The following is a 27,679-nucleotide window of genomic DNA, read 5'->3' as shown; positions in this document are numbered from 1 at the left end:
AGCTGGCTGTCGTGTTCGCGGCTACTGATAGATTACGCGCCAAATTCAAATCTATAGTGACACTTGCAGCAACATTTATTTTCTCAATGATATCTTTCTGTCTATCTATCCGCAGGACATTTCGAGAACGAAATGAGTTATAGACTTGACGTTTGTACATACAACGTCTCCTACGATGAACTTGGTGTGGCATACTCCTACCTTGTGTATTTTGTATCGAAATTATAGTAGTATGAATCATTTAAACGACCTGTTGTCAGGGACGTCCTCTTAGGCGGTGCGCAAATATAGCATCATCAGCAAGTACGACACCGTCAGTTGTGCCTGCCAAGAGTGTTTCTGTAGGCCACTGGCCCAACACCCGGCAATGAAAGAGAAAGGGAAAGTGAGAATAAACAGGTTTGTCAGGCAGACGCTAACAGTCTGCTGTTTACCATTGTGCTGCCTGCTCTTGATTTACCTGTCAGAAATGCTGTCCGAAAACAAGTGAGTAACATATTACGTTTTAGTAAATCTTTTAAAATTAGTTTAAACCAAATATATATATTTTAGACTCAATTTTATTTTTTCTCAGGCTATCTTTTATGCCTTATATCAAAAAGTGGTGCTTGAATTTTCAGAAAGCGATTAAGTACACGTATTATTAATGATTAATAATATGATTGGCTTTTGTCCCGTGAATTTTAAAACATAACTTGGTTTACGTATTAGTACATTTATATTTTTACATAAACGTATATTTTTAATATTAGTATGGTCTTGTGGATGACCGATAAAAACTAAGTTTGGTTACCTGTGTCGTTGTTAAAAAAGAATGACAAAATAAGTGAAAGAAAATTTGAATTAAATTAAAACTTTTCCAATATAGTGAAAATGGTGTAATTTCTTAAATTTGTCACACTTATTCGTTGTTTGAAATTTTTACCTTTACATAGCCACTTTTAAATGATCATAATAATGAAGGAAACAGGATTTTTTCCGGACATTTGCCATAGTTCAGTGAAACAATAAATCAGTAACACTACGTTTCAAGATCTACAGATCTGCAGATGGAAACGTTCCTGTTTCCTTCACAATCCTTCCATCATAATGATGTTTCACAGCCTATATTGAACTGAATTGAACTTTTTAATACATTTACAGTAATTTCTTACTAAGTTAAAGGGTCATAAGCAAATCTGTGCGATTTTAATAACTAATTAATTTGCGTACTCTAATAATGATCGTTAATATATTATAAAGGATCGTATAGTTAATTTATAGTACATGTGGTATACCATTTTAAACTAAATATTTTATTAGAGTTAAAAATGAAAGAAGACCAAATTATGAGATAAATAGAAAGTATAAATTATATACATATTATATTTTATAATGGTTAAAAGTTATGAACTCCTCCCACGATATCAAGTCCACCTGGGGCCAAATTCTTCTTGGACCACGAAAGAACCCAAACATAAAATATTCTCTATTGTAGATACTAAACTGCGTTGAAAGAAACGTAGTATCGACATGTGCAAATTTAATAACTGATTGAATTTGTCAGAATGTTTTAAAAAACGAGAGGCTAATCCCAATTTAATCCCTCTTCTGCCTGTCCTCATGGGCCACTGGCCTGTGCGAGGATCGATCGAACAGAATGAGGTGAGTTTGTACTGTACAAGATCGACTGTACTGATAAAAAAGTATTAACACACATTCAAAATCCAACGTCTTGGACCATGAGGTTACTTACTCTTTCAATGGTTGAAAGAATTAGTAAGTTGAATAGATTTGATGTTTTTTCAAAAGGAAATTGCTAAATTACTGTGACATTCACAGGATTAAAGGAACACGGATTACGATTCGGGGAAATGGAAATTGGTATTATAGACAGAAGAGAACGACACTACAAGTAATTATTTTAATATTTTAATAATTAGCTTACAAATATTTTAAATAAAAAGCAAATTTCCATACAGAAATCATATGGCTTTTTGGTCTGATAGCTGCTAGATTTGAGATAATTTGACTGCTGTTTTACTGCTTCAGCCAATCTGCTCCTCTGTACAGGCGGATACGTATTATCGGCAGTTTCGGTTTCCCTTCTGCTGTCTGTTGGCAGCTCTCCGGAACGGGCTCGAAATATTTCAAGAATTGTGTTAGCAAACATTCGACGCGGTGTAACCTGACTACTCCGAGTTAGTTATCGCGCTGACCGCAAAAGCCTAATAACTAACACTGGTAACTCTTGTTTATTAGTTGTATAACAAAAGTATAAATCACAAGAATTCACACGGCTTACAAGCACCTTGTTTCATTATTCACAAAAACGTGATAAGAGAGTATAAAATTAGAATTCTGAAAAGCACCAGCATCCGTCTTACATGACCGTGACTTTGACATTCCAAAATGGAATTAATTAACAAATGTGGAATGTAACAGGAAACGAGATGTCTAACGTGTTCGTGAGCATATTAATTTTTTCACAAGAAGGAAATCCTTAGAACTGCGTTCTTTTAAAAGTAGAAGTTCGAGATAAATAGTTATTCGTTTTTAGTTTATATAACGGACCGTACAGCTATACTGTTGTACTATTCTCCGCGTGCAGGTAAAGAGTGTCTACCTAAAAGTACTCTTTAATTATATTGTTAGTACAGCCTACTTGTTTTCCTCAAGTACTAAGTTTAAACACGCAACTCCAAACGGTTAGTAATGATTTAGAAAATAATAAAACCTTTTGTTTATCAACTGAAACGAAAACACAAAAAATCAAATTGGAAAGGATATTACAAATTAATCTGAAACTTGTTACAATGTTATTAAACTGATTGGAAAGTAATAACAAACAGATTTTAAGAACACAATTTTCAGGAAGTAGAATTGGCCATCTTGCAAGATTGGCTTAATCAAGATTCAAGAATCTGTTTAAAATGCAAGGCTTATCATCTAAATAACAATATAATAATAATATAGTGAAACGGATATGTATGTCAGGTTTTGTCACTGACAGAAATCATCTACAGAGAAACAAAAAGATAAAACTAAGCGATTAAATGCAGTACAATATATAGCAGCACTCTATGTAAGTTATTCAGAACATTCACTCTCAAGTATATTTACACAACTCTTAAGCGGCAGTCCCAATTCTTATTTTCGTTCGTGAATGTCAAAAAGTCATCGTGTCAATCACATTCATCAACCTCAGCTAGTTTGTAAATAGGGCCACCAAAAATTATTATTCAGGGATGCACTCAGGTATATTTTTAAACTAACATCTTTTAAGCGATCACTTTTGATCAATAATCAGACCAACGGTTTAAATTTTGGTGTTGCTTAACTATGAGTTCCCCTTTCCAGTTTACGATTTTCAAAATCATGGTTAATATAAATCTTCTTTCTCACTTTTGTGTGAAACGATACATACATTACTATATTGATATATATATATATATAAAAATTAAGTGTGTGTGTGTGTGTGTGTGTGTGTGTGTGTGTGTGTGTGTGTGTGTGTGTGTGTGTGTGTGTGTGTGTGTGTGTGTGTGTGTGTGTGTGTGTGTGTGTGTGTGTGTGTGTGTGTGTGTGTGTGTAGAGATGTGTCTGTGTAAACATAAATAAATATATATATTTTAAAAAAGTATAAATTTCAGATATTTTTTAGAATGTTTGAATTAAAATAAGTTAAGTTCAGGTTTTGAAATTGAAATCACTAACAATAAAGGGGAGCGATGTCATCATGACCAGGTTCCATTAATTTCTTTAAAAAATAAACGAAATTAACTCTTCATATCTCAACAATATTTTTCATAATAAAAGCGTTCACCAAATATCTAATTTTGGGACGGGTTCAGCTGCTAAAATTAATTGTATTTAAATTAGCCTCCCGCGCAGGTTTTATTTTACAATTAATATGGAATCTTGAGGTATCGGTGTACCTTCAATGTTATTTGATAAAATATGCCAACTAAAACAGGAGGGACAATGAAAATAAGAAACGAATAACAGTTTAAGCTTTTCAATGCATTGTTGGTAGAAATAAACCATTATTAAAATAGCTCGTTGCTATACATTCTTTTAATTTCAAATTTATTTTTTCCAAGAGGCTTAATTCATTTCAATGAACCTTAAGGAAACCCGATTATAAAAAAGGTTGACTACTAACATAAAAATATACTAGAACAACCTAATTTATTAAAAAAGGAATTTATTTTTGAGATCTATAAAGGCATGGTCAAACCATATCTTATAATTAATTGTCTAATACTACTTATCTGGAGGACTCATTGATCACAGTCCTCAATTTGGAACGTTATCATTTAGGAACTTTACCCGCTGGATTATTAGAGTTAAATATAACTTTTATGATAGTTGGATGAACGTTAGCGAAGCCTATCACTTGAGGGGCTGGAAAAATTTCATTTCTGTCTGTATGTCTGTCGACACGATATCTTGAAGACGAACTGACCTTAGACTTGAAATCTTGCATAACGCTTCATAAATATATATAGGCAAGTTCGAGTTTGGGTGCTGGTGCTGTATCCTTCATGGTTTGTTATTTCTATGACCTTTGTTACAACGTTAGCCAAGTATGTTACGCGACAAGTGCATGGCTTAGTCCTACCTTGTTTATGAGTACATTAGGCATTTTTCCGATATTGTTATATAGAATCAAATTAAAATAGTATAAAATTATACTTTACTGAACTGGGCAAGTATACTTCTTAGTAAGACGAAATGCTGGAGTTGAAATATGTACAAGAGGTAAACATTGTATCTGTAATAATAATCTCTCAGTTTCTATATCTAAGTACTTAATTCAGCTACACACTATCAGTTATATAAATAACTTACGTATCTAGAAAGCGTACTTAACTATTCTCAAGGTGTCAAAAGGTAATATTATTCGTCATACTTTGAGAACACATAAGAAGTCATAAGAATTTGAAACAACGTTATATTATTTAATTTTAATGTTAAGTTTCAGTTTTTATCCTCAGCGCAAACTTTCATATTTCTTAAGTTTCCGTTGGGGATTTGAACCTAGGAGTGAGAGCTTAGAATGCTTGGTGTCTAGCCATAAGGAATCATGAGGATTAATAAAATGCTACAGAAATCGAAACACAACGTTTCGGGGACTGAGATCTGCCCACTACTTCAGGTGTCACGCGTAAGACATAAGGGCGTCCACAGACGTTAAAAAGTACCAAAAAAGTTGTGACGAACACGCTTAATGTATGTTCGATAGCAAAAAGCTATTCGTGAAAATCAATGATTTATCGGCAAGCTTAAAAGTTAGAGAAAATATAGACAAAATACAAGTTTAAAACGCATACAAAGTGCTACAACACGTGATGTCCTCACGTAGCAGTCAGTGTAAACTACTTCCTTCTTACATCTAACATAATATTACATACACGGATAAATTTTAAAATATGTAGACCGTAATAAATATTTGTAATAAATAGTATTATTCACCTTTCAAAATTTGGTTAAAATGTCTTTAGAAGGATATAGAGGATCTATGTTTTAAGCATGCCACCTTTTTTTAGTGTAAACTATAAATCTGACAACAACCTTTAAATGGAAAACATTCTTTTAGGTTTAAAACTAAGTTCCTCAATTTTTTTTTTAATGGCAAATATTTAGAAAATGACGGTCACTTATTTTCCCCCTATAGGATGTACCATGTACCCATTTTAAATCTTGAATATTAAAAAAAATCCCAAAAAAAACCGTGTTGAGATACAGAGACCCAAAGTTTTATTAGATTTGGTTATTTGTTATCTAAAATATGAAAATGAAGGTATACACCGTATTGAAACATGGCTGCCATTATTCACAAACTTTTGAACGACGTATTTGTAAACCTCTTCATAAGAAAACATCTCCAATTTGAAGTTTGTTGTCAGATTACTAGAACCCAATGGTGGCACACTTAAAAAAAACACTCGTAAAGTAACGGTTATTTTGTAGTATTCAGTACAATTATAGTGTTTATATTAATGTACGATTTTTGATGAAGCAAATAACGTGAATGTTGAGTTTTCACCCAGTTCACCTTCCTCTTAGTGCAGCGTCTGGAATCTGACCTCTCACAGACTTGACTCCTGGAATCTGGAGTCGTGTTTCTCTAAAGAGATCAAACAAATCGGTAACGAAGAAGCTGAAAATGAACTCTTGACATTGTTTCGACATCAGAGACACCTAGACTACAAAATATATAATGCAATCCAAGTGAAGAGGTATCCTTATTCTCTTATCAGGTGCACAAGTGAATGCACTATGATGTTTTAGACACGATCTGTATTTAAGCACGGTGGAGCAACAGAGTTGTCTACACATAACGTATCCAGAATGAATCAGTCCTTCCCAAAATTTGTAAAAAATACGTGTAATACAATAAATGTATTTATTATTTAATTTTGAGTTCCCTGAGGGTAACGCATTACCAGCTGTGAATTAATTAACCGTCCTTCCCAACATACTAAATCCCTCCTACGCCGCCGCCCCAAACATTCGTGCTTGTCGCGGCCCAACTGCGAACAACAATGATGAGTAAATTTATACAAGTATTTCAAAGCTGAGCTTATCAAGGCTGTGATAACGAAGTAATCGCTATATAATCCCAGCAAATATTATGTTTAAGACAAGTATGTGGTAATCTACCTTTCTAGTGATTAGCTGATAGCAATAGGTGGCTGTCTGTGACAGTGTTTACCTGCCTGCAACACCACACGGAAAAGCGATAATCTCACACGGTAAGTGTTTTACTAGTGAATGAAATCTCTAAATTAACTGCGTAATGTGATTTATTTTTCAGGGATAGTTTCTACTGTGAAGGATACGTTTCAATGTGCGCAGTAGAGTTTATATGATAATAAAAAATAGTCGTAATTTAGATTTTTGAAATTATTAATATTTTATAGATTTTGTGAATTTAGTTATAGTATTAAATTATGAACGCTATTTTTTATGTAGGGGTTAAAGAATGTATTATTTTACCATGCGAAGTTAGGGCTAAGAAGCCCTGTCCAACACTTAACCTAGGGACCAACAGCTTAAAGGTGACTTCTAAACCACCGCCAAAGTTGGGCAAGCTTGCAAGAAGAGTCGCCCAACCAAGCACAATCACGCTCGACGTTGCTTGATTCGGTTATTTTGCAATAACCGCCGTACCCACTACACTGTGCCATTGGCTTATATCATGTGTATAGAGCAGTAATAAGTTATCGACCTATGCTAAGGAAATAAGAGTTTTCATTTGATAAATAACCGTGACTATTTAGGACTATAGGCAACGTCTCTACAAAATCGATATCGAACATTGAGTTAAAATTTTAAAGCTTTCTGTCCCTAATTGATGTTACAAAGTAACTACATCACACGCGTTTGTAGTAACTTTAAAAAAATATAAAAAAATAGAGTTATTGTTCTTTCCTAAATTCAGTTCTAATATTTAGATCTTCCAAAAGATCACTCAACTTTTGGCTTCAACAGTCTTACTTTCTCTTAACTATGGAACGTAGTCGTATGGCCATTTTTATTCGGTTACCTATAGTCATTCTTTTGATTTCTATGAAGAATGTCTTAAATTGTTTTTACGAATACAGTATTAATACTTTGTTATTTATTTCGTGCTTCACTTGTTGCTAGAATTGTAAATTATAAATAAAATCCAAACGTTTTGAAGGTGTAAATTTAAGTTAACTAAAAAAGTAACACTTTTTAGGAGTAACAATCGCGCCTATCGATTCCTGAAACCTAAATTCCAGTGTTTCCAAAATTTAGGTGAAGTTATTTGTTGGATTTCGAGATCTTTTTTGCGGAAAAAATAGCTCGCATTTTATGTGTTTAGAATTTATTAGATCTAATTCTAAAACTATTTGCTGCTTCTTCTAGTTGTCAATAAGAAGTAAACAATAAATTAAATAAAATTTTCATATTGACTTCTAACCATCCCAATGTATGGTTTTTATTTAATTTATCTCAAATTAATTCATACAATAATCAATTGTCCTTGAAATTGTTATATTAAAAGCGCAACGTTTATTTACAAAATATGACAAAATCTTCTTAAAGTGGTTGTTATAAACTATATTTTTTATGTGTTTTGTGTTTATTAATTTCAGCACAAAGATGAACGGTCACTTGGCGCCAGAAAAGGAGAAGGCTGATTCCACATCTTACCTCTCAAACTCGAAGTGAGTTACAATTCTGTTATCTCTCTAAAACAATAGAAACACAATTATATATCTGTCAATTTTATAAGATATTATGAATAAATGATATTTAAAAATATAATTTAATTATTTGGTTTTTAAAAACTGGGTTTACATTGTTTTTATTGTTACAAACCCTACGGTTAAGAATTTATGCAACACGAAACAGGGTCGAGTAACATGTTGGCAACAAAAATTCACTCATAAAGTCTACCCGATTAGCCAGAGTGTGAATCTGTGAAATTCATTTAACCGTTCACTCTAGGTTCTTAGTATTTTAATAAATAAGATACTAAAATTGGTATTCTTATAAGGGAAAGATTTTTCGCAGGTTCCATTACAAAGACTGTATACAAGTGTATTTACGAACTCTCCGTTAGACTAATCTTTTGGGGATTTGTTCTTTGGGTCAATGAAAACTAAAAATTCAGTATAATCATGGATCAGAAATGATTACTTTACCGTTTGCCTGTGTGTACGTGTTTTTTTGATTTTTTAAATTTTAGAAATCATTAAAGATAACAAATCCTAACTTTGCATAATTGCCTAATCTTGCAGTCCCAAATAAAAAAAATAATTAATATTATGTTATCATATAGCTTTTCAAAAGGGTTGGACGGTTACATTTTTTAAGGTTTAGTAACAATTACTAAGATTATAAAGATAAGGGAAGAATAATAAAAGTTGATAAAATTTAGTTACAAACCTTTTGACACATAAAACATAAAAATCGGACAAAAAATACTGTAGATATAAGCTTTTAAATTTTATAATGCACGTCAAAATGCCCAATGTTTACATGTTTATGGCATAATTAATATTGCATTATAATCTTTAAATATCTTATATCTCTTTATAATGTATTTTCTGTTTGTGATTTTTATTACAAACACATGCCAAAAGATTTGTAGTATTTAAATTAAACTAATTTTATTATCCCTTAAAAACTTTTATAATCTTATTAGCTTTACATGGTTTTAAACTTTAAAAAGTGAAAATACGGATATATTATGTTCATTAAGTTGGTGGTGGAACTATTCCCTGCAAATTGTTTTGATGACGAAGTTAGACTAAAGTTCATTTTTAACGTTATTTCACTATCCACATGAGGCACTGGTAAATTTATTACAGAAACTTATAAAGTGGATAATTGGACGAGTCCTTGAAGTATACAAGTTCATATATAACAACTCGTATATGAATGAGACTGAAGAAAAAAATAAAATCAAACACGTAAAATATAAGCTTACCCAAAGGTTCAGGGTGATACAGCTTATGACATATTTCTCTCTCTTTGTTACTCAGAGAGCTGGGAAAATGAATCTTCTATCAGTATGTCCGTCCACAAGGTATATCGAGTTATAAACTTGGAATTCTGCACGAAGCTTCATTTCTACAAAAGCAAGATCGAGTTAGGTGACATTACACTTTCTAAGGCTCTCGTCTATCCTTTGCCCGCCCTTTTACTAGATGAATCGTCTGGCGTACTTCAACTTGGAATGCCTTAAAAGGGTTTGTGATTAAAGGATGTACTCAGCCTCTACAATCTGGAAGTTTTCTTGTATTATCGATACAACTGTGTGTCAACTCTGACAAGAACGTAGCCAGAATATTTGTGGGGGGGGGGGGCTGGGAGGAAGGGTCCAGATACCTCAATAATAACATTTAAATCTTGTTGATATTTTCCTGTAGTGGACAGAGAGTAAGGCCCAATTCTGTTCCTTAAAAAGCTCTTGTCTCATTTCTTTGTTGAGGACGATCTTTCAGCAGTACATGTCAGTAATGCTGAATTATTTAAATAATAATAATCGTTTACTAAAATAGTAATTGAAAAAATTGAACATTTTGAGAGGAGGTGATCTGGACCCCTTGAACTCCCTCAGTGGCTACGTCCTTGAACTCTGGGAAGTAGTGTCCACGGATACAATACTAGAGACCGGGACTAGCTGAGAACTCTCGCAGAACCTTTGCTTCGAGTAACTTTCAGAAGTTGGTATCTTATGTTGGTGTCAAATTAATCAATAAACTTCCACAGTGCATTAAAGAATTGACAAGTAAGAATCGTTTTGAGCCTCGATTAAGAGATCTTCTAGTGTCGAGAACCTTTAATTCTGTTGATGATTTCATGGAAACCCGCCGGGATCAGTATATTGAACCATATCCCTGTTGCTGAAAAATCATGATATTGAGATGAGTATCGGTGAGTAAGTATTTGTGTGTCTAAACCTGCGGAATAAAAGGTGAAGGGAATTAATATTATAGAACGAATTTTACTGTATTTATCTTTAATTCATTATTACAATATACATTTAAAAATGTTCAAATTGCAATAAAGTAAATTTGAATTTATAAACTAAACTTGCGCAAAGCTTCTTTGTAGACCGGAATACTTGAATCTAATTCCAATTCCGGTCATATGTCAAGTAGTTATTTATCGTTCACAACAGACCACAAATATTAACAACAGGATGGTTCCAAAATTAATAGACCTCATTAACAACCACGAGCAGTATTATGGGACCATTAACTCTAACGATTTCACGATTTCGTTTCTCTATTTCTAGGACCATTTGGAAACTGTCTTATCTAGAGTGGATAGTCCATTTAATCAAGGTGTTACCGAATTGGACATTGTTGTTTACTTCGACTTCAGCCTCAACAGTGTATGGGGGGGGGGGGGAATTTACTTTGCAGTTTATAGCGTGGTGTTTTGATAAATGTTTGGTTCACATAAAAATGTTAAATATATTCTACAATGTTAGATCCTTGGACTGATATATGGATTTAGTAGATGGAATAAAAGAGGACCACCAGAGCCTCAGGTGCTGCACGTGGAGACATTGTTACTCCACCCATTGCGATTGATGAAGTTGAAAGGGTTGACCACTGTCATGTACCCTACTTAGTATCCTAGTCTTCTATTTATATTCTGTTCTCATCATATCGTTTTATTATTTTGGAAATTTAGAAACTGGTATATACGAAGAGGAAGTTTCTATTTTGTGAGCGTCATGATTGAAAATGTATTCTATAGTAATTTTTGCCAATACAAGTATTAGTGTATGCCCCCCAGGTAGATAAAGTATTATAATAATAGTGGATAAACCATAATTATTCTCCTTCATACTCTATATTAACAAATAGGCCTACTTTGATCCACTGTTCTTTCAGGGCTAAGCTCGCACACACGCTGGAGGATGGCCCCGAGACCCCATACGAACCCGGGGAACACAGGGACTTCCCACACGCATTGGGGTGAGTACGACATTCATAGCAATTGTTAAGTACTAATCGATTAAGTACCCATTGCAAAGGTTCCAAACTAGCTAGCTCTCAATGTAATATCCCTTTTCCTACAGTTGAAAGAAGGGGAGATTTCATGTGCAATTTTCGTTATGAGATATCAATGTGAGATCCCACTGCTTACTCACCGACTTAAGTTTCTCTCACTAAGTTTCTAAACAGTTATAAGCACATAAATGGTTTCTAAATATTCATTTTTGGACAATCCCACAGTTGAAAACAATTTACAGGTATTTGAATAAAGTTTTTAAAACTTGACATAAATGAATGCCATGATTAATTTTAACTAGATGGAAATAGTTTATGAACCTGTTAATATACATTACATACGGTTCTATTGTGTCAATGATATTTCAATTTTTGCGTATTAATCAATTGTACTGCTACCATTTTAGAACTTTCCAAGAATAGTTAAAAAAGGAACACGACGCAAATAACACATGGGTTCAAAACTTTTTACTTTACCCTGGTTATACATACTAAGATTACACTATGGCCTTTCAAAACCCACATTACGCCCTTAAACACTGAGTTTCTTTTTAGTGCAAGAATAAAGAAGTTTAAAATTATTTTAATTTGCTAATATTAATCAGTTAACTCTTGGTATGTACATACTAATACAATTACAATAACTGTAATAAAAGAATATTCACACATGTGAACACCCGTAACCATAATAATCTTAGTAGAAAAGTTAGTAGAAAGGATAACAGAATTTCGGACATTTGCCATCGTTATATGTTACGAAAGTTATAACACAAGGTTTCGAGGATTGGAATCTATCCTCCTCGTCAGGTGGGGGATACATACAAAAATAAAGAACACAAAGAAGAAAAGAAGGGAAAGTAAAGGGTGCAAACATACCCAAAAGCTGCTTGAAGTCCAGTCCAGGCGTTCCCGAGCACAATTCACGAGTACGAGAATCACAATCACACATCACACCAGCACAGGCTGCAGTGGGATACTCGTAGGGTGGAATACAGTATCCCACAGTATGGTACTGTTTAAGACCACTACCTTAAAACCTTAAGTAAAAATAAAAACTTATATATAGAGGCTTGGTGTAAATGACAAATCTAAGAACCTCTCAATATTGTTAGAGCAATTATTTTGAAGACGATTCATGGTTGAGATGTGGCTTTTCCATCTCATGTCTTTAAATCTATCCGCCGTCTATTTAGAATACACTGACAAATGTATAAGAATGAAAGTTGATTTAAATTGCTTAGAGTCTGAAATCGATACTTTCTATAACCTGTATGGTAAAATTATTAAGCTATGATTTTCGCACAGACGTGAACGGCTACAATCGTGAAATTTATTTTTTCTGTGTAAGACTGGCTTACAAACTCATCTAGATCATGTGTAACTACTTTTCCAACGATGACTTAAGAATTTAGAAGCCCACATATATTGCACATGTGTGTGCGCGCGTAGTTCGCGCGCACACCCACACGTTCAAACGGTGGTTGGTTAGAAGAGGTCATAATCTCCTAAAATATACACACATTTCTAAAAAAAGATATAATTAAGTAGAGATCTTTAATTTTTGAATATTCAAAACACTAATAAATTCTCTGCTCAGTTGAACGTGATTTCATCCTTTGTATGTCTCAGGACTCCAGGAGCGCTGTTTCACATGATCAAGGGCAGTCTGGGATCAGGGATCCTGTCCATGCCAGTGGCCTTCAAGAATGGTGGACTCTGGGTCAGCTTGGTCGGTGCCCTCTTCATCGGAGTGATCTGCACCCACTGCGTCCATCTTCTGGTCAGTATCATCGATCTGCCCTCACCGAAGTTTCATAAAGAAGGGAAATGTATTTAATTGTAGGTTAGAATTCTATGAATCTCTAAATAGAGATGTAACAAAAATGATAGACTATATTAATGGAACCACTGGAATTAGTGGTAAATAAGAATGATAATCCTTAACATTAAATGTAAATATTCTAAAGACTGAAAAAATTGTAGAGAAAAAGAAAATACGTTCCTTGTTTTGCCACTGTTCAAATTGCACAATAACGTTCCCTTAATTTAATTTACACTAGCAATTATATCGTTTGTTAATATATTTTGATACTGCAAGAAACCTTTGTTGGATTAAATAGGAACCCTCTTGCAGTAATAAAGAAAGCAGATCCGATAGGGAGTGATGCTTGGGCTGGTGGGGTTTTTAGTGAGTGTCACTCACCAGCGGAATACGCTGACTAAGAACGTAGCCAGGAAAAGATTTCTGGGGGAGAGATGTCCAGATAACTGGTATTTTTCCGTGGTGGACTGAGAGTAAGGCCCCATGTTGTTCCTTAAAAGGTTCTTGACCTGTTTCTTTGTTGAGAACGATTATTCGGCAGTACATGTCAGTAATACTGGATTATTTAAATAATAGTAATTGTTTACTAAAAAAGTAATTGACAATTGGGGGGGGGGTCTAGACCACTTGGATCCCCTCACTGGCTTAGTAGTTGAAAAAATTGAAAATTTGGGGAGGTTCCGGACACCTTGGACCCCCTCGCTGGCTACGTCCTTGACGCTGACGGTGTATTAGCATTTTCCTCATCTATATAAAAAATAGGTTGAACGAAAATAACCACTTCAAGGGACAAAACAATTTTAAAAAATAGTTTAAGAGATCAAAACTTTCATCTGTTCAGGAGGACTAACATAATCTGAAATAAACATAACATTAAAAAAATCCAATAAAGGATATTAAAGAAAGAGTATATTTCCAATGACAGTTAATATACGTATTTCGTTGTTTGCAAATTAACCAAGTACTCGTTAATTTGCTTTTGCCTTTTACTAACCACCAACGGGTGATTAACCGTAGTAATTTAAGAACAAACCGTTTTTTCTGCATCACAAACAACACCAGTAGAAATAACATCTATTAGATTTTTAACTTAATCAGAAGCTACAAATATAATATTCTTGATTTTTTCATGATGTCTGATTGAAACATAATAATCTACTCAATTTCTTTTCATTTGATGGAACTCTTAATCTTTCTAAATTTTTAAACAAGTGAAATGTTAGTTCTCTTCTTGTTACTATCAATGTAAACTCTAAAGGACCTATTTTTCATACAAACGAAAAACCTGGATTTGCAATCCTATTTCATTCATATATAGAATTATAACTAATGCACATGATGTACAATGTGATATATGAATTCTCTGAATAAAATATAACGGAAATACATGTGTTAAGATGTCAGGAGCAGATCTTTAGGTATATATTATTTAATTTATATTCTCTAGTTCTAAATTTCATTTTAATTCATTCTTATCCTGCTGATTGGTGATAAACCTTCTAGCTCTACGATGGGTGAATATAGGGATACTTCATATAAAATTTGAAATTATTATAGGATTCATTTTTGAGAATGAACGATCCAAACCTACTTGCAAATTTCTTTGATCTCGAATCAAGCACATCGATTCAATGACATAACTAACTCACAATACTTAGACCGTCACTGTAACGTAGGAGTGACTTTCTAATATAGCCATGTGACTCAGTTTGGCACCTGTGGTGCTAATGTATTTTCCATCAAGTAAAATCCATCGTATGACTATGATAAACTCTTATAAGTTAAGTTTGGAAAGTTGAGATAGAACTTGAAATCCACATCTTAAAACAAAAACTGAAAAATATGTAATTGGGGAGGGGCTATTACCCCCGTGACACAACTTAAGTTCGTCCCAACTGACAACATACCTAGTTTGGTATTCGGAAGTTTAAAATCGTAAAAAGGTCTCATCCATGGGCTCAAAATCAGTGCAGAGTTCTGATTGGCTGAGAAGTCAATTTTATTGGGCTAGGACTGTACTTAATCTAGTGTGAGTACTAATTTACTTTTCTCTCTTTTATCCATCCTCCTTTATATTTTTTCACTTTTTGAAGGCAAACTGCAAAAAGAATCTGCATCACTATAACCCAAACTAATGAAACAACTCCCTCCACAAATGCAGACACAATCTTGCACATTCGAATGCAAGCAGCACTTATCTTTAAGATAAAAGATCGTCAACAACAAAGGACGCAATAAATAATAAAACACTCAAAATAGTACTCTCTTGACTTAGTTTAATATAAAGGGCTTTGCAATGTTTTATTGTGATCAATAAATTTCAATTTGTTGTGTCGTTAGTGACTAAAGTCGTAGTTGGGCGTATCAAATCGAGGCTGTAAATTTCTAACTAAAAGAAGATATGTCTGGTAATCCTTTAATACAATATTTACGAAGGTGTCATGACTTATGTACTGTCTTATGATTGGTCTATTGAGCAAAAATAAATATTGCAACACAATGGCCCTGGATTTTCCTCCTAATGAAATTTATACCAAGTTAAATGGAAGAGGGGATGACCACACAGCATGAGGCGAAGGACTTCTGGGTCTGAGTTAGAGATAGAGGAAGTTAAATCATTCACCCCCTTAGGATTTACTTCTTGATGGTTTCTACCTTCCAGTTGAACCTACACTAGGTACAGCAAAATCCGATATGTCACTTTAATCTGGGCAACCCTATGAGTGTCCAGGATCGGTACACCACTAACCGCAAATGTCGAGGTATTGTGGTGCAAGAGTAGACTGCTAGGTCTAGTCTACTGCAAGAAATGACAGGGATGGTGCGTCTCAGTGTTAAGGGCTGTTGCTAGCCTAGACATAAGGGAGAGTTACCCCTACCCGCTTTGACTGGAGAGACTGGAACACAACCGGCTTCTCCTTCTTCCAAGGACACGTGGCTGAGATTAATGTCCGAAATCCTTCCTCACGGATCTTGTCAGGAGGCTACCACTACTACCAACCTTACCCATCCAGAATATCTTGTCACTCTGGAAGAAGCGCAAAAGGTCCTTTTAGGACTAAGTGCAATGTCTGAGCTTCTTGTCCTGAGAAAAAAAAATATCTTGCTTTAATTAGCATTTGATCAGTACTGTCCACCTTGTAACCGTAATAATACATCCTTATTCCTTAGGCTATATTATTATGTTTCACAAGGTTTTCGAACATATAAATTGCCAAAGGGAATAAGCAGAATAAGAATAAAAAAGGGTGTCATGAGTTGGTTTTAATAATAGATATAATATTGTAGTGCACTAACCTAATTTTGAACAACAGATTGAAAGTGAGTAGTCCAGTATATAAATGGAGAAGCCGAAAGGATATTACGTAAGTGGGGGAAATTGTTAATGTAAGAGTCTTTAAATAGGTGTGGGTGAAACCTATGTGTTACTTCTACATTTGGATTGAGTTATAGCAAGATAATTAGTAATTAGGCACTGTTTTTGTGTAGTATATATATATATATATATATATATATATATATATATATATATATATATATATAGGTATAAAAGAAAACAAAACATGTTTCTTCAACTTGAAAAGCTTAATATTTCGTTACTTTTCAGTAACATTATCAAAAGCATGTATACAATAAAATATAAACAAATATAAAAATGAAGGTTATAAAAACATTGGAAACAACAAAACAAAACATATGGTATCAAAGAAGAAAATTAAACATGTGTATATATATATATATATATATATATATATATATATATATATATATATATATATAATAATATTATTATGAACAGGTGCTGTCCTCACAAACACTGTCCAAAAAGATGAGACAACCGAGTTTAGACTATGCTGGAACAGCTGAGGCAGCCTTCGTTACAGGACCTGCCAAGCTGCGAAAATACTCAGTTATCGTAAGGTCTGTATATAAGTTTTTGCTATTCAAATTATTAATGAAACTATTATAAAACATGTATTTGATGATAAGACAGTGACATAAGGATGTTTGGATCCTTTACGAAGACTAGATATAAATGTAAAAGCTATCATGTTTTTGCCTTAACTCGAAATTCGCTGTGCGTTTCTAAAGAGACAAGGCATTTAAAAAGTAACATGAACCTTCATCACATAACAAGGAATTTAATCATTTTACCCGCAAGAGAAATAGTAATTAAATGTTCTTGATATTGATGTAGTTCAATTTCTAAATGTAGAACAAAAATTGAAAATTTTCTTACCAGAGGCCAACTTGTGGAAATGTTCAGATGAACTTTTACTTAGCTGTGAACCTTTCAAAAATGTTAAAGTAATTTCTAATTTTTTAGATTTCCTTTTATAAATCTTGACTTTCATAATAAAGTTAAAGGTTTCCATTATTACTAACTCCATTATGTAATCATTCTAAAGTGAATGCAGCTTACAATCAGTATTTATTTACAATTTTTGCCTGTTTCAGAGAATTTGTTGACAGCGCTTTGATGATAACCTACTACTTCGGCACTACGGTGTACATTGTGTTTATAGCCTCCACTACAAAACAGGTAAGTTTATAATGAAAAGGTCTTGTTAAAAACCAATTAAAAATAGTGATTTCTCCTCAATCAATACCATTTCTTAAAATAGTACAAACTTATTAAAGACGTTTGCTTTTAACAAGCTAGTTAAGGTACAAGGTACAATGCTGAACTTAATTCAATGGGGACTTGACAATAATGTACATATACATATTCTAAACAATTAGTTAAAGTCTAATTTATATTCAACTAAAGTAACAGAAAGACTACTTATTAAGCTATTTTTTTGTTAAAATGGACTATTATCTTTCACTTATTACTCCTTTGTTTATGCAACGTTTAGAAGACTTTGGCCAGGCAGGATAGTATATATAGGAGTTCATTATTTTCGGCAGCAAGCTACAGCAAGACGACTGCTTCTCATTTGTGGCAGCAAGCTACAGCAGGACGACTGCTTGTCATTTGTGGCAGCAAGCTACAGCAGGATGCCTCCTTGTCATTTGTGGCAGCATACCACATCAGGATGACTGCTTCTCATTTGTGGCAGCATACCACAGCAGGACGACTGCTTGTCATTTGTGGCAGCAAGCTACATCAGGATGCCTGCTTGTCATTTGTGGCAGCAAGCTACAGCAGGACGACTGCTTGTCATTTGTGGCAGCAAGCTACAGTAGGACGACTGCTTGTCATTTGTGGCAGAAAGCTACAGCAGGATGCCTGCTTGTCATTTGTGGCACCATACCACATCAGGATGACTGTTTCTCATTTGTGGCAGCATACCACAGCAGGACGACTGCTTGTCATTTGTGGCAGCAAGCTACAGCAGGACGACTGCTTGTCATTTGTGGCAGAAAGCTACAGCAGGATGCCTGCTTGTCATTTGTGGCAGCAAGCTACAGCAGGATACCTGCTTGTCATTTGTGCATCCAGTTTTCTAGACTACTTAGAGAATTTCTAGACTGATCAGTATTCTCTAAGTTTGAGGCAGCAAAGCTTTATTCATGCTATTATGTAAAACAGTTTTTAAACATAGTTTATAATACTAATTTCCAAATATAATTGACACAACTATATTTTTATTGCTCTTTCTCTTATAGTTCTTTATTTATTTAGTCCATATAACTATTCAGATCAATCGCCAGCTCTTTCTTTGCGTTTTGTTATAAATAACCATGTTACTTTTTTATCACTTCCGGTCATACTTTCTCTTTTCTATTTTACACCGCTTTATCAATAGATCCGCGAACACTTACGTTTTCCTCCACATCATAAAAACAATTTCTTACACACTTTCCCTCATCATAATATTGTTTTAATGCCAACACGGCAATACATATAAACCACTGAAGGAACACTGTCTGTTTCCAGATAGTCGAATCCCATTGGAATGTGGACATCAATCCACGACTCTATGTGCTTATGACAGCTCTGGTAATAGTTCCTGTCGGCAGCATCAGAAGACTCAAGTTCCTAGTGCCTTTCTCCTTCGTAGCCATCATATTCCTGTTCATCGGTTGTACCTTCGTCCTCTACGAGGTGTTCTCAGACCTGCCTCCCTTCACGTCTAGACCTGCATTCACTAGTATCCAAAGACTGCCCTTGTTCTACGCCACTGTCTTGTTTGCCTTGGAGGGGATCGGCACTGTGAGTACGACTTATATTTATTCCTATGTAAGAGCAAGAACTAATACATGTGCATTATATGAAGTACGTTTAGATAACTATGCAGTTTTGTGGACAGAACTGTTGGTGTCGTCTACAACTTTATTTTACTATAGACCATGACCTGCAGACGAAGACTAGGTCTGGATAAGCTGGTTTTAATTATGGACAGTAATTTTTAAAGCAACACTTTCGTAATGTCTTTGCTTGAAAATATTGCATCCAATTCAAATATCTGTAGGCACTTGAAGCTGACTACCGGAAAAAAAAACAAAATGAAAAGTATAAAACACGTATATAGGACATGATGAAGAAGACTCAACACTTCCTGGGTTACCTAGGAGTGCTAAACATCACTATGGCCGTGTTGGTCTTCCTCTGTTTAGCACTCCTGGGCAAACCAAGAAGTGTCGAGGCTTCTTCGTCATGTCTTCAATAGGGAGAACTTGGAAGTTTAAATATACGGTTGGCTACATAAAGTCACGGTGGTGCAAAAGAACCTACGAACTACCTAGGTTGGCCAGGTGTGCTAAAATTGTCTATGATCGTGTTGTTCTTCTATACCATCATGCTTATTGTCCATCTAATGGTATATCTGGATTGCCAGATTATTCCTATTGAAAACGTCATGAAGCTTTCTGTATATTGCAATAACAATAGACTTGTGATACTTGTTTTTACTTTATTAACAAATTATTACACAGAAAATCAATAATATAAAAAGTGTATTAAATTTCTTCTGGACCTAAACATTCTGATATATTGATGGTCTTACTTTTGTTATTACATAAAAATATAATACTTGTCGAAAAAACTATAATAAACCTATGCTAGCATCAAATTTAATTTTAATAAGAACAGTTTCTATTTTAAAGTAAATGGGTAGGCAAACCACAAGTTAATTGGTAAACTAATGCAACTTAGATTATTATGGTTGTAATCTACGATCTAAGTTTAAGTATTTAAGGAGTCCATGACAGTGAAGTGACTGACAAAGTGGTCCTTTAAACATTTGTTGGGAACCACTGTTTTACACCATCATACTATTTGTGTAGCTTTATCTGCACTTCCAGGTTCTGCCTATTGACAACGTCATGAAGAAGCCTCATCACTTCCTGGGTTGTCCAAGAATGCTTAACATCTCTATGACCATGTTTTTACTCTTCACCATCATAACTTTTGTATAACTAGTTGTATATCTGCACTGCCAGGTTCTGCCTATTGAGAACTTCATGAAAAAGCCTGAACACTTCCTGGGTTGTCCAAGAATGCTTAACATCTCTATGACCATGTTGTTACTCTTCACCATAATAACTTTTTGATATCTGTACTGCCAGGTTCTGCCTATTGAGAACTTCATGAAAAAGCCTGAACACTTCCTGGGTTGTCCAAGAATGCTTAACATCTCTATGACCATGTTGTTACTCTTCACCATAATAACTTTTTGATATCTGTACTGCCAGGTTCTGCCTATTGAGAACTTCATGAAAAATCCTGAACACTTCCTGGGTTGTCCAAGAATGCTTAACATCTCTATGACCATGTTGTTACTCTTCACCATAATAACTTTTTGATATCTGTACTGCCAGGTTCTGCCTATTGAGAACTTCATGAAAAAGCCTGAACACTTCCTGGGTTGTCCAAGAATGCTTAACATCTCTATGACCATGTTGTTACTCTTCACCATAATAACTTTTTGATATCTGTACTGCCAGGTTCTGCCTATTCAGAACTTCATGAAAAAAGCCTGAACACTTCCTGGGTTGTCCAAGAATGCTTAACATCTCTGTGACCATGTTGTTACTCTTCACCATCATAACTTTTGTATAACTAGTTGTATATCTGCACCGCCAGGTTCTGCCTATTGAGAACTTCATGAAAAAGCCTGAACACTTCCTGGATTGTCCAAGAATGCTTAACATCTCTGTGACCATGTTGTTACTCTTCACCATCATAACTTTTGTATAACTAGTTGTATATCTGCACTGCCAGGTTCTGCCTATTGAGAACTTCATGAAAAAGCCTGAACACTTCCTGGGTTGTCCAAGAATGCTTAACATCTCTATGACCATGTTGTTACTCTTCACCATCATAACTTTTGTATAACTAGTTGTATATCTGCACTGCCAGGTTCTGCCTATTGAGAACGTCATGAAGAAGCCTGAACACTTCCTGGATTGTCCAAGAATGCTTAACATCTCTGTGACCATGTTGTTACTCTTCACCATCATAACTTTTGTATAACTAGTTGTATATCTGCACTGCCAGGTTCTGCCTATTGAGAACGTCATGAAGAAGCCATAACACTTCCTGGGTTGTCCAAGAATGCTTAACATCTCTGTGACCATGTTGTTACTCTTCACCATCATAACTTTTGTATAACTAGTTGTATATCTGCAATGCCAGGTTCTGCCTATTGAGAACGTCATGAAGAAGCCTCAACACTTCCTGGGTTGTCCAGGAGTGCTAAATGTCGCTATGACCGTGTTGGTCTTCATCTACACCATCATGGGGTTCTTTGGGTACCTGAAATACGGCGAGGAGACAGCGGGCAGCATCAGCCTTAATCTCAATTCCTCGGTGTAAGTTTCTAGTTCAGTTATTAATAGATATGACTTCAACCAAACACGTCAGAACATGATGATTAGCATCTTCAAGGATGACCTGTTAACAGGCAGATTTCAACAATTGGAAATCCATCATCTTGTTAAGAAGTGGTTATATTATAGAACGCCAATTATCTTTACTTAATTATATCCTATTGTATATATAACAAGAATAAATATTCTGAGCAACATATTCAGATTTACTTCAAGATAAACATCTGTTGGAAAACAAAATTAATATGGTTGGAAGTGATAAAGGTAAAAATAATTGTCTTTTTTTGAATAATAATGAGTGCTTCAGAGTTAAAGGTATAATCGTACTTGAAAAGAAACTAAATTGCTGCCACTTTGTAGCTTAAAATATGGTATAGAATCTCATGAAATACAAAACTAAACACTTAAAATGTGTTTTATTTTCAATCTACCTTATGTGTAAGAGAGTTACATAGGTAATTTACATAAGCATGAAAATCTTGAGACTATTCACGAAACGGGATTGGCTAACGAACTTATTACATAATATGTCAGAGTATCAAACTCCAATCCAAATATAATCTAAACCAGTCAGACTATAAAACCCAACTGTCTGGTTTACAAGTTTATTTTATATTGAATATAGCCTAGAAATTTCAAACGAGGCTGGTTTTGGTTTCAGAGGATCATGTTCAACGAAGATGAGCATGTTTTTTTAATCTTCTTCTGAAGGGTGACTTCTTTTGGTACATTTCTGAGAGCTTTACCCAGAACTATGGATTCCAGTTTGTAGCAGAATCATCATTTGCAATTTCTTCAACTTTACATCTTTAGTTGGATGCAAGCGTAGACTGAGAATGCTTGAACTCTGATACCAAACTTTTTTATGTTCAGGATCGGAGAAGTGGTGAAGGTGCTGGTAGCTCTCAACGTGCTCTGCTCGTACGGACTCTGCTTTTGCGTCCCTAGCGAGATCGTGTGGAGGAAGCTGAACCCACGTGTCCGGGAAGAGAACAAGACCAGAGCCTACTACACCATGAGGATACTCATGATTCTCAGCGCAGGTACATATTAGTAATTTCCACAATGTTTCACTTTCTTCTTTGTAAAAAGAAGAAAAGCTCAGGTTAGTTGACAATTCCATGCAATGCATTGACTCTTTTAATCAATCCTGTCTTTGTTTATGATCCGTTTTGAAGATTTTCTTGTATATAGCTTTACATTTAATAATTTGTATCCGAACTTTTCTCAATAAAAATTTTAAACACGTCTAGGTAACTTTGAGTTGAGCTTTTCAGTTGCATAAATCTAATTTGTTAATCTAAATTATATTCCCTGTTAAGTTTTGAGTTTCAAAAATTGTAGATTACTAAAATAATTGTGAAGTATGATTTCAATAAAAGAGGACCCAACAGGATCTTCCTACAATCGTATTGTTACCCGCCAGTCTGTCCATCTGTGTGATAAGTCAGTATAGAATGTCCTTGAGACTTGAAAGTAGATGTATAGGTTTTTCTGCGTCCAAAAAATCTGTATTGATTTTATGGTCAAAATGTAAAAGGCTATTCTAATTGTCTTACCGTTTGTGTCTTAACTCGTTCAATGCGTTCTGTCGGTTCCTCCGGTACTTCGTTGTTTAAGTAGTTAAAAAAACTACAATAAATACGCTTAACATATTGAAAAGGCCGAAACCACCCTACCAAAGGTAGTAAATTTCAATGTTCATTTAGTTGAAATACAACAAAATAGAAATATTTTAACTTAACATCCGGCTGTGTTGGCTGTTATCCTGATTTTACATCCATAAGAATAAAGTTAAACCTCATACACTTTTATGGCTTAATTTTTAGTCAAAGAATTAAGGGAAATGTCTCGTTTTGAAAACATAATTAATGCAAATCCAAACGATTCTTCAGATTTTGAATATTTTAATCAAATTCCTTCGTACATTCATCATTTAAATATTAAGTATTTACATTTAAATATATAAGTATAAAGTATTTACTTTATACTTCTTTAATATTTATGTATACATTTTATATATATATATTTATACTTTAATGTGAAGGAAACAGGATTTTTCCGGACATTTGCCATCGTTCAGTGAAACAAAAAATCAGTAACATTACGTTTCGAGATCTGCAATCTGATCTCTTCTTCAGGTAAATAAGTAACCTAATACATAACTATTAACTATGTATTAGGTACTAATTACAAACTAGGTTTAAAATAAACAAATCATACCAAAGCGTTGTGGCACGCCTAAGTCAGGAATCACAACCGCCATGTTGTTTGTCAACTTCACTAACTCTATAAACATGCACTTAATAAAAAACTACACACAACACAGTGATTTCTTGTTTCACTGAACGATGGCAAATGTCCGGAAAAATCCTGTTTCCTTCACAATCCTTCCATTGTCAAAAATAAACTTCAAATACCTATATATTATACCTATAGTCCTATATTTTACCTATATTTAATATATACACATAAATATATAAATAAATATATATATAAATAAATAATAGGTATAAATATAACTTTAAGTATATAATTTATACTTACATTATAGAATAACTAAAAGCGTTGAATACGGATTAATATGACCTTCAAAATGAGACATCTCCCATAAAAGACATATTAATGACGTAAAAGTGCATGAGGTTTCACATTGTTCTTATGGAGAAAAGTCAAGGTCATTTCACTGTATTCGGCTCGTAACACATATTTCATTGCAGTGGTGGTCGCCTGTGCGCTTCCTGACCTTGAGCCTTTCGTTGGTCTCTGCGGGGCTATCTGCTACTCCACCCTGGGCCTTCTCTTCCCCTCGGTCATCGACCTCGTCACCTTCTGGGAGGATAAAGAATACATGGGTCCTGGACGATGGAAGCTGTACAAGAACGTCTTCCTGATGCTGATGTGGCTTATAGCGCTGACGGCCGGGACACAGGCCAGCGTAGCCAAGATTGTGGAGACCTACGCGTGATCCCGGCCAGCCTGTGATAGCTGTTATCAGCTGCTTCTATTACCTGTCACTCGCCGCCGTTGGATTTCGGCAAATCGACAACTTCAAGGTAGAGGGCGAAGGGAGATACGAACATCTCCCAGAAGATCTTCGTTATTTGTTCATATAGATCTTTTATAGTATATGTTTTCACTGTACTGTTTACTTTATTTTATAAGTATAAAATGTCGAAATAAAATAGGCCAATCAATAAACTATATATTCAAAATCATCAAGGTATAAGTAACTGTTTGGAAATATACGAGGCGCGGCTATTTGAAATCGAGACTTTTTGTAAAAAGTTAAATTGGTGAAGTGTTATGCTACCTCCTATTTCTTACCGTCAACGTTTTTTCCTCCCCACTCAGTATACCGCCGCATTCGTATTTTACACTGGTTAATGCAGTACTGGAAACAAGGACGTAGCCAGCGAAGGGGTCCAAGAGGTTTGAACCCCCCCCCCCCAATGTTCAATAACCTTTTTAGTAAATGATTATTATTATTTAAATAATTCAGTATTACTGACATGTAGTGCTGAAAGATCGCTCTCGGCAAAGAAACGGGTCAAGAAAATGCTAAGGCACAAACTAGGGCCTTACTTTCTGTCCACTACGGAAAAATATCAATTGTTTGGATCTCCCCCCCCCCCAAAAAAAAAGTGTTTCCTGGCTCGTTCTAGGCTAGAAACAGTTGAATCTTTTGAGAGCGCAATCAAAAACGAGTGCCGCATTCTGTTTCACCTGCAGCAGTTTGAAAATGAGTTCCCTTCAGTTGAATTTTGATCTTGGGGATCAAAAGTTACAAGGTGCTAAATCAGGAGAATAGGCTGGATGTTGGAACACTGGGATTTTCTTATCAGCAAAACCTGCTGAATGGATAAAGCGTTAGGGACTGGTGCATTGTCTTGGTGCAGAATTCTCGAGTTGTATTTTCCAAAGTTCCGAAAGTTTTTTTTAAATTCAAACATCATTAGCTCGGATATGTTATCGAAAATCTTTTCTCATGATTTGATTCACTCTTTGGCTGTTCTCGTAGTTGAAGTGCAAACGCGACCGGGATATTCGTCATTTTTCACCTCTTCTCGGCCTTAACGAAACCATTTATGTCACTGAAAAACATGGACCCGCGACATTGTGGAGTCACCTACTATGTAACAGTTCATCCAACACTCAGTAGTAAATTTTTGAAGTGTAACCAGAAACGTAATCGCAACACGTTGCTCAATATTTGCACTGATCATTTTCCCAGTAAGCGATTTTTACTCTATGCACTTTAAATGCCAGTTTTTATCAGACTATAGAACTGAGAGATTTTATTTTGATACCCACGGACTTACAAAGTATCTAAGGAGATAATCAGTGTCCTAATTACCCACTTATCAGCACGATTTTCAAATAGCCAAACCTCGTATTGTTTTCATAATATGCATTTTATGTGTTTGACAAAACGTTTTGTATTTTATAAAGTAACACTTGTGCTGTAAAGACTTACTTTAGTAACATGGAATTTACAAAAAAGTCATATTCGAGTTAAATTCATTTAGTAATTGATTTACAATAATACTTTACTTTACGATTTTCAGTTATAACCTGTATTAACTGAATTACATTCTTGTTAATCATTGATACTAAGCTTTCATTTAAGAGATCTCCACATTGTTGCCAACACTCCACCTAAAACATTGTAGTTTTGAATTCTATTTAAATAAACAAAATTGTATATTTTATTAAAGTAATATAGCTTATCGACAGCTAAAACGACTTCCTAATAGGTAGGAAATCAATTTAATAATTTTAGATAGTATATTTTATAAGATAAAGTTCAAGTTACAGATATATGTAGTAATTTGACTCGTTATTCCTTGTATCGTGTAGAGATTTCAATTATGTTTTCTGGTAACTTACATTTATACAGACTACCAATAAAGATCTCATTACCAGTTGGTTACTCTAGGGGAAAAATATATGAAGTTAACTAGGAATGAATAAAGATTTCCTAGAAACATAAAATAGGTATAAATGGGATAATCAATTGATGTTTACATTAATATTAAATCGATGTGTTTAAGATGTATGTGAATATATTGTTATCCCGCACAGTGCAGGCTTATTAATCAAGTAGGCCTATAAATGTAAACCGAATAATTGTCTTGACGAGCTTAATATTCGGCTCCTTTATAAAACTAATCCTTTAAATGCAAATATGGAACAAATTACTTTTTTACATTTTTCATAATAATTCGGAACCAAATCTCAATATGTTTGGTTGTTTGTTGTTGTTTTGATCATTTATAAGAGTGATAAATTATCTTCTAAAAACTCATCTATGTCTATCATTCCAAAACAGGTGTTTTATAATGAAGGAATATGTTTTTGCAGATGTAAATAAAACCATTTCTATTCAAAAGTGTATTTTTATTCCCTCCTTTTTTAGGTTAACTACTTAAGTTTTTCGATATATATTTTGGATTTTCTGAATGCCAAATTAAAAAAAATGATATATATATATACACCATATATATATATATATATAGGTACTCCGCTTATGCATCGTTGTAATATTCCATGAGCCGGGAGTATATATTGTAATAGCTCACAACCTATT

General features: G+C 34.3%; 1 protein-coding gene across 2 annotated transcripts; it reads left to right on the top strand.

Annotated features, from left to right (window-relative positions):
* Positions 1-330: 330 nt before the first annotated feature.
* On the top strand, positions 331-27,481 carry LOC124362105 (proton-coupled amino acid transporter-like protein pathetic). 2 transcript variants are annotated; one of them, XM_046816288.1, is made up of 10 exons: positions 331-486; positions 8,109-8,180; positions 11,370-11,453; positions 13,119-13,269; positions 17,111-17,232; positions 17,770-17,854; positions 19,196-19,471; positions 21,896-22,071; positions 22,963-23,132; positions 24,810-27,481. In XM_046816288.1, exons 1-10 carry the CDS (start codon positions 368-370, stop codon positions 25,055-25,057), a joined length of 1,503 nt encoding a protein of 500 aa, XP_046672244.1. In that variant the 5' UTR covers positions 331-367; the 3' UTR covers positions 25,058-27,481. The 2 variants fall into 2 exon arrangements, with proteins under 2 accessions (XP_046672244.1, XP_046672245.1); XM_046816289.1 differs by lacking the exon at positions 331-486 and adding an exon at positions 6,560-6,737.
* Positions 27,482-27,679: the final 198 nt, after the last annotated feature.

The sequence above is a fragment of the Homalodisca vitripennis genome, chromosome 5, assembly GCF_021130785.1.
Source record: "Homalodisca vitripennis isolate AUS2020 chromosome 5, UT_GWSS_2.1, whole genome shotgun sequence".
Classification (NCBI taxonomy): domain Eukaryota; kingdom Metazoa; phylum Arthropoda; class Insecta; order Hemiptera; family Cicadellidae; genus Homalodisca; species Homalodisca vitripennis.
Note: the sequence above shows the minus strand (reverse complement) of the source record. Positions and strands in the feature narration are given on the sequence as shown.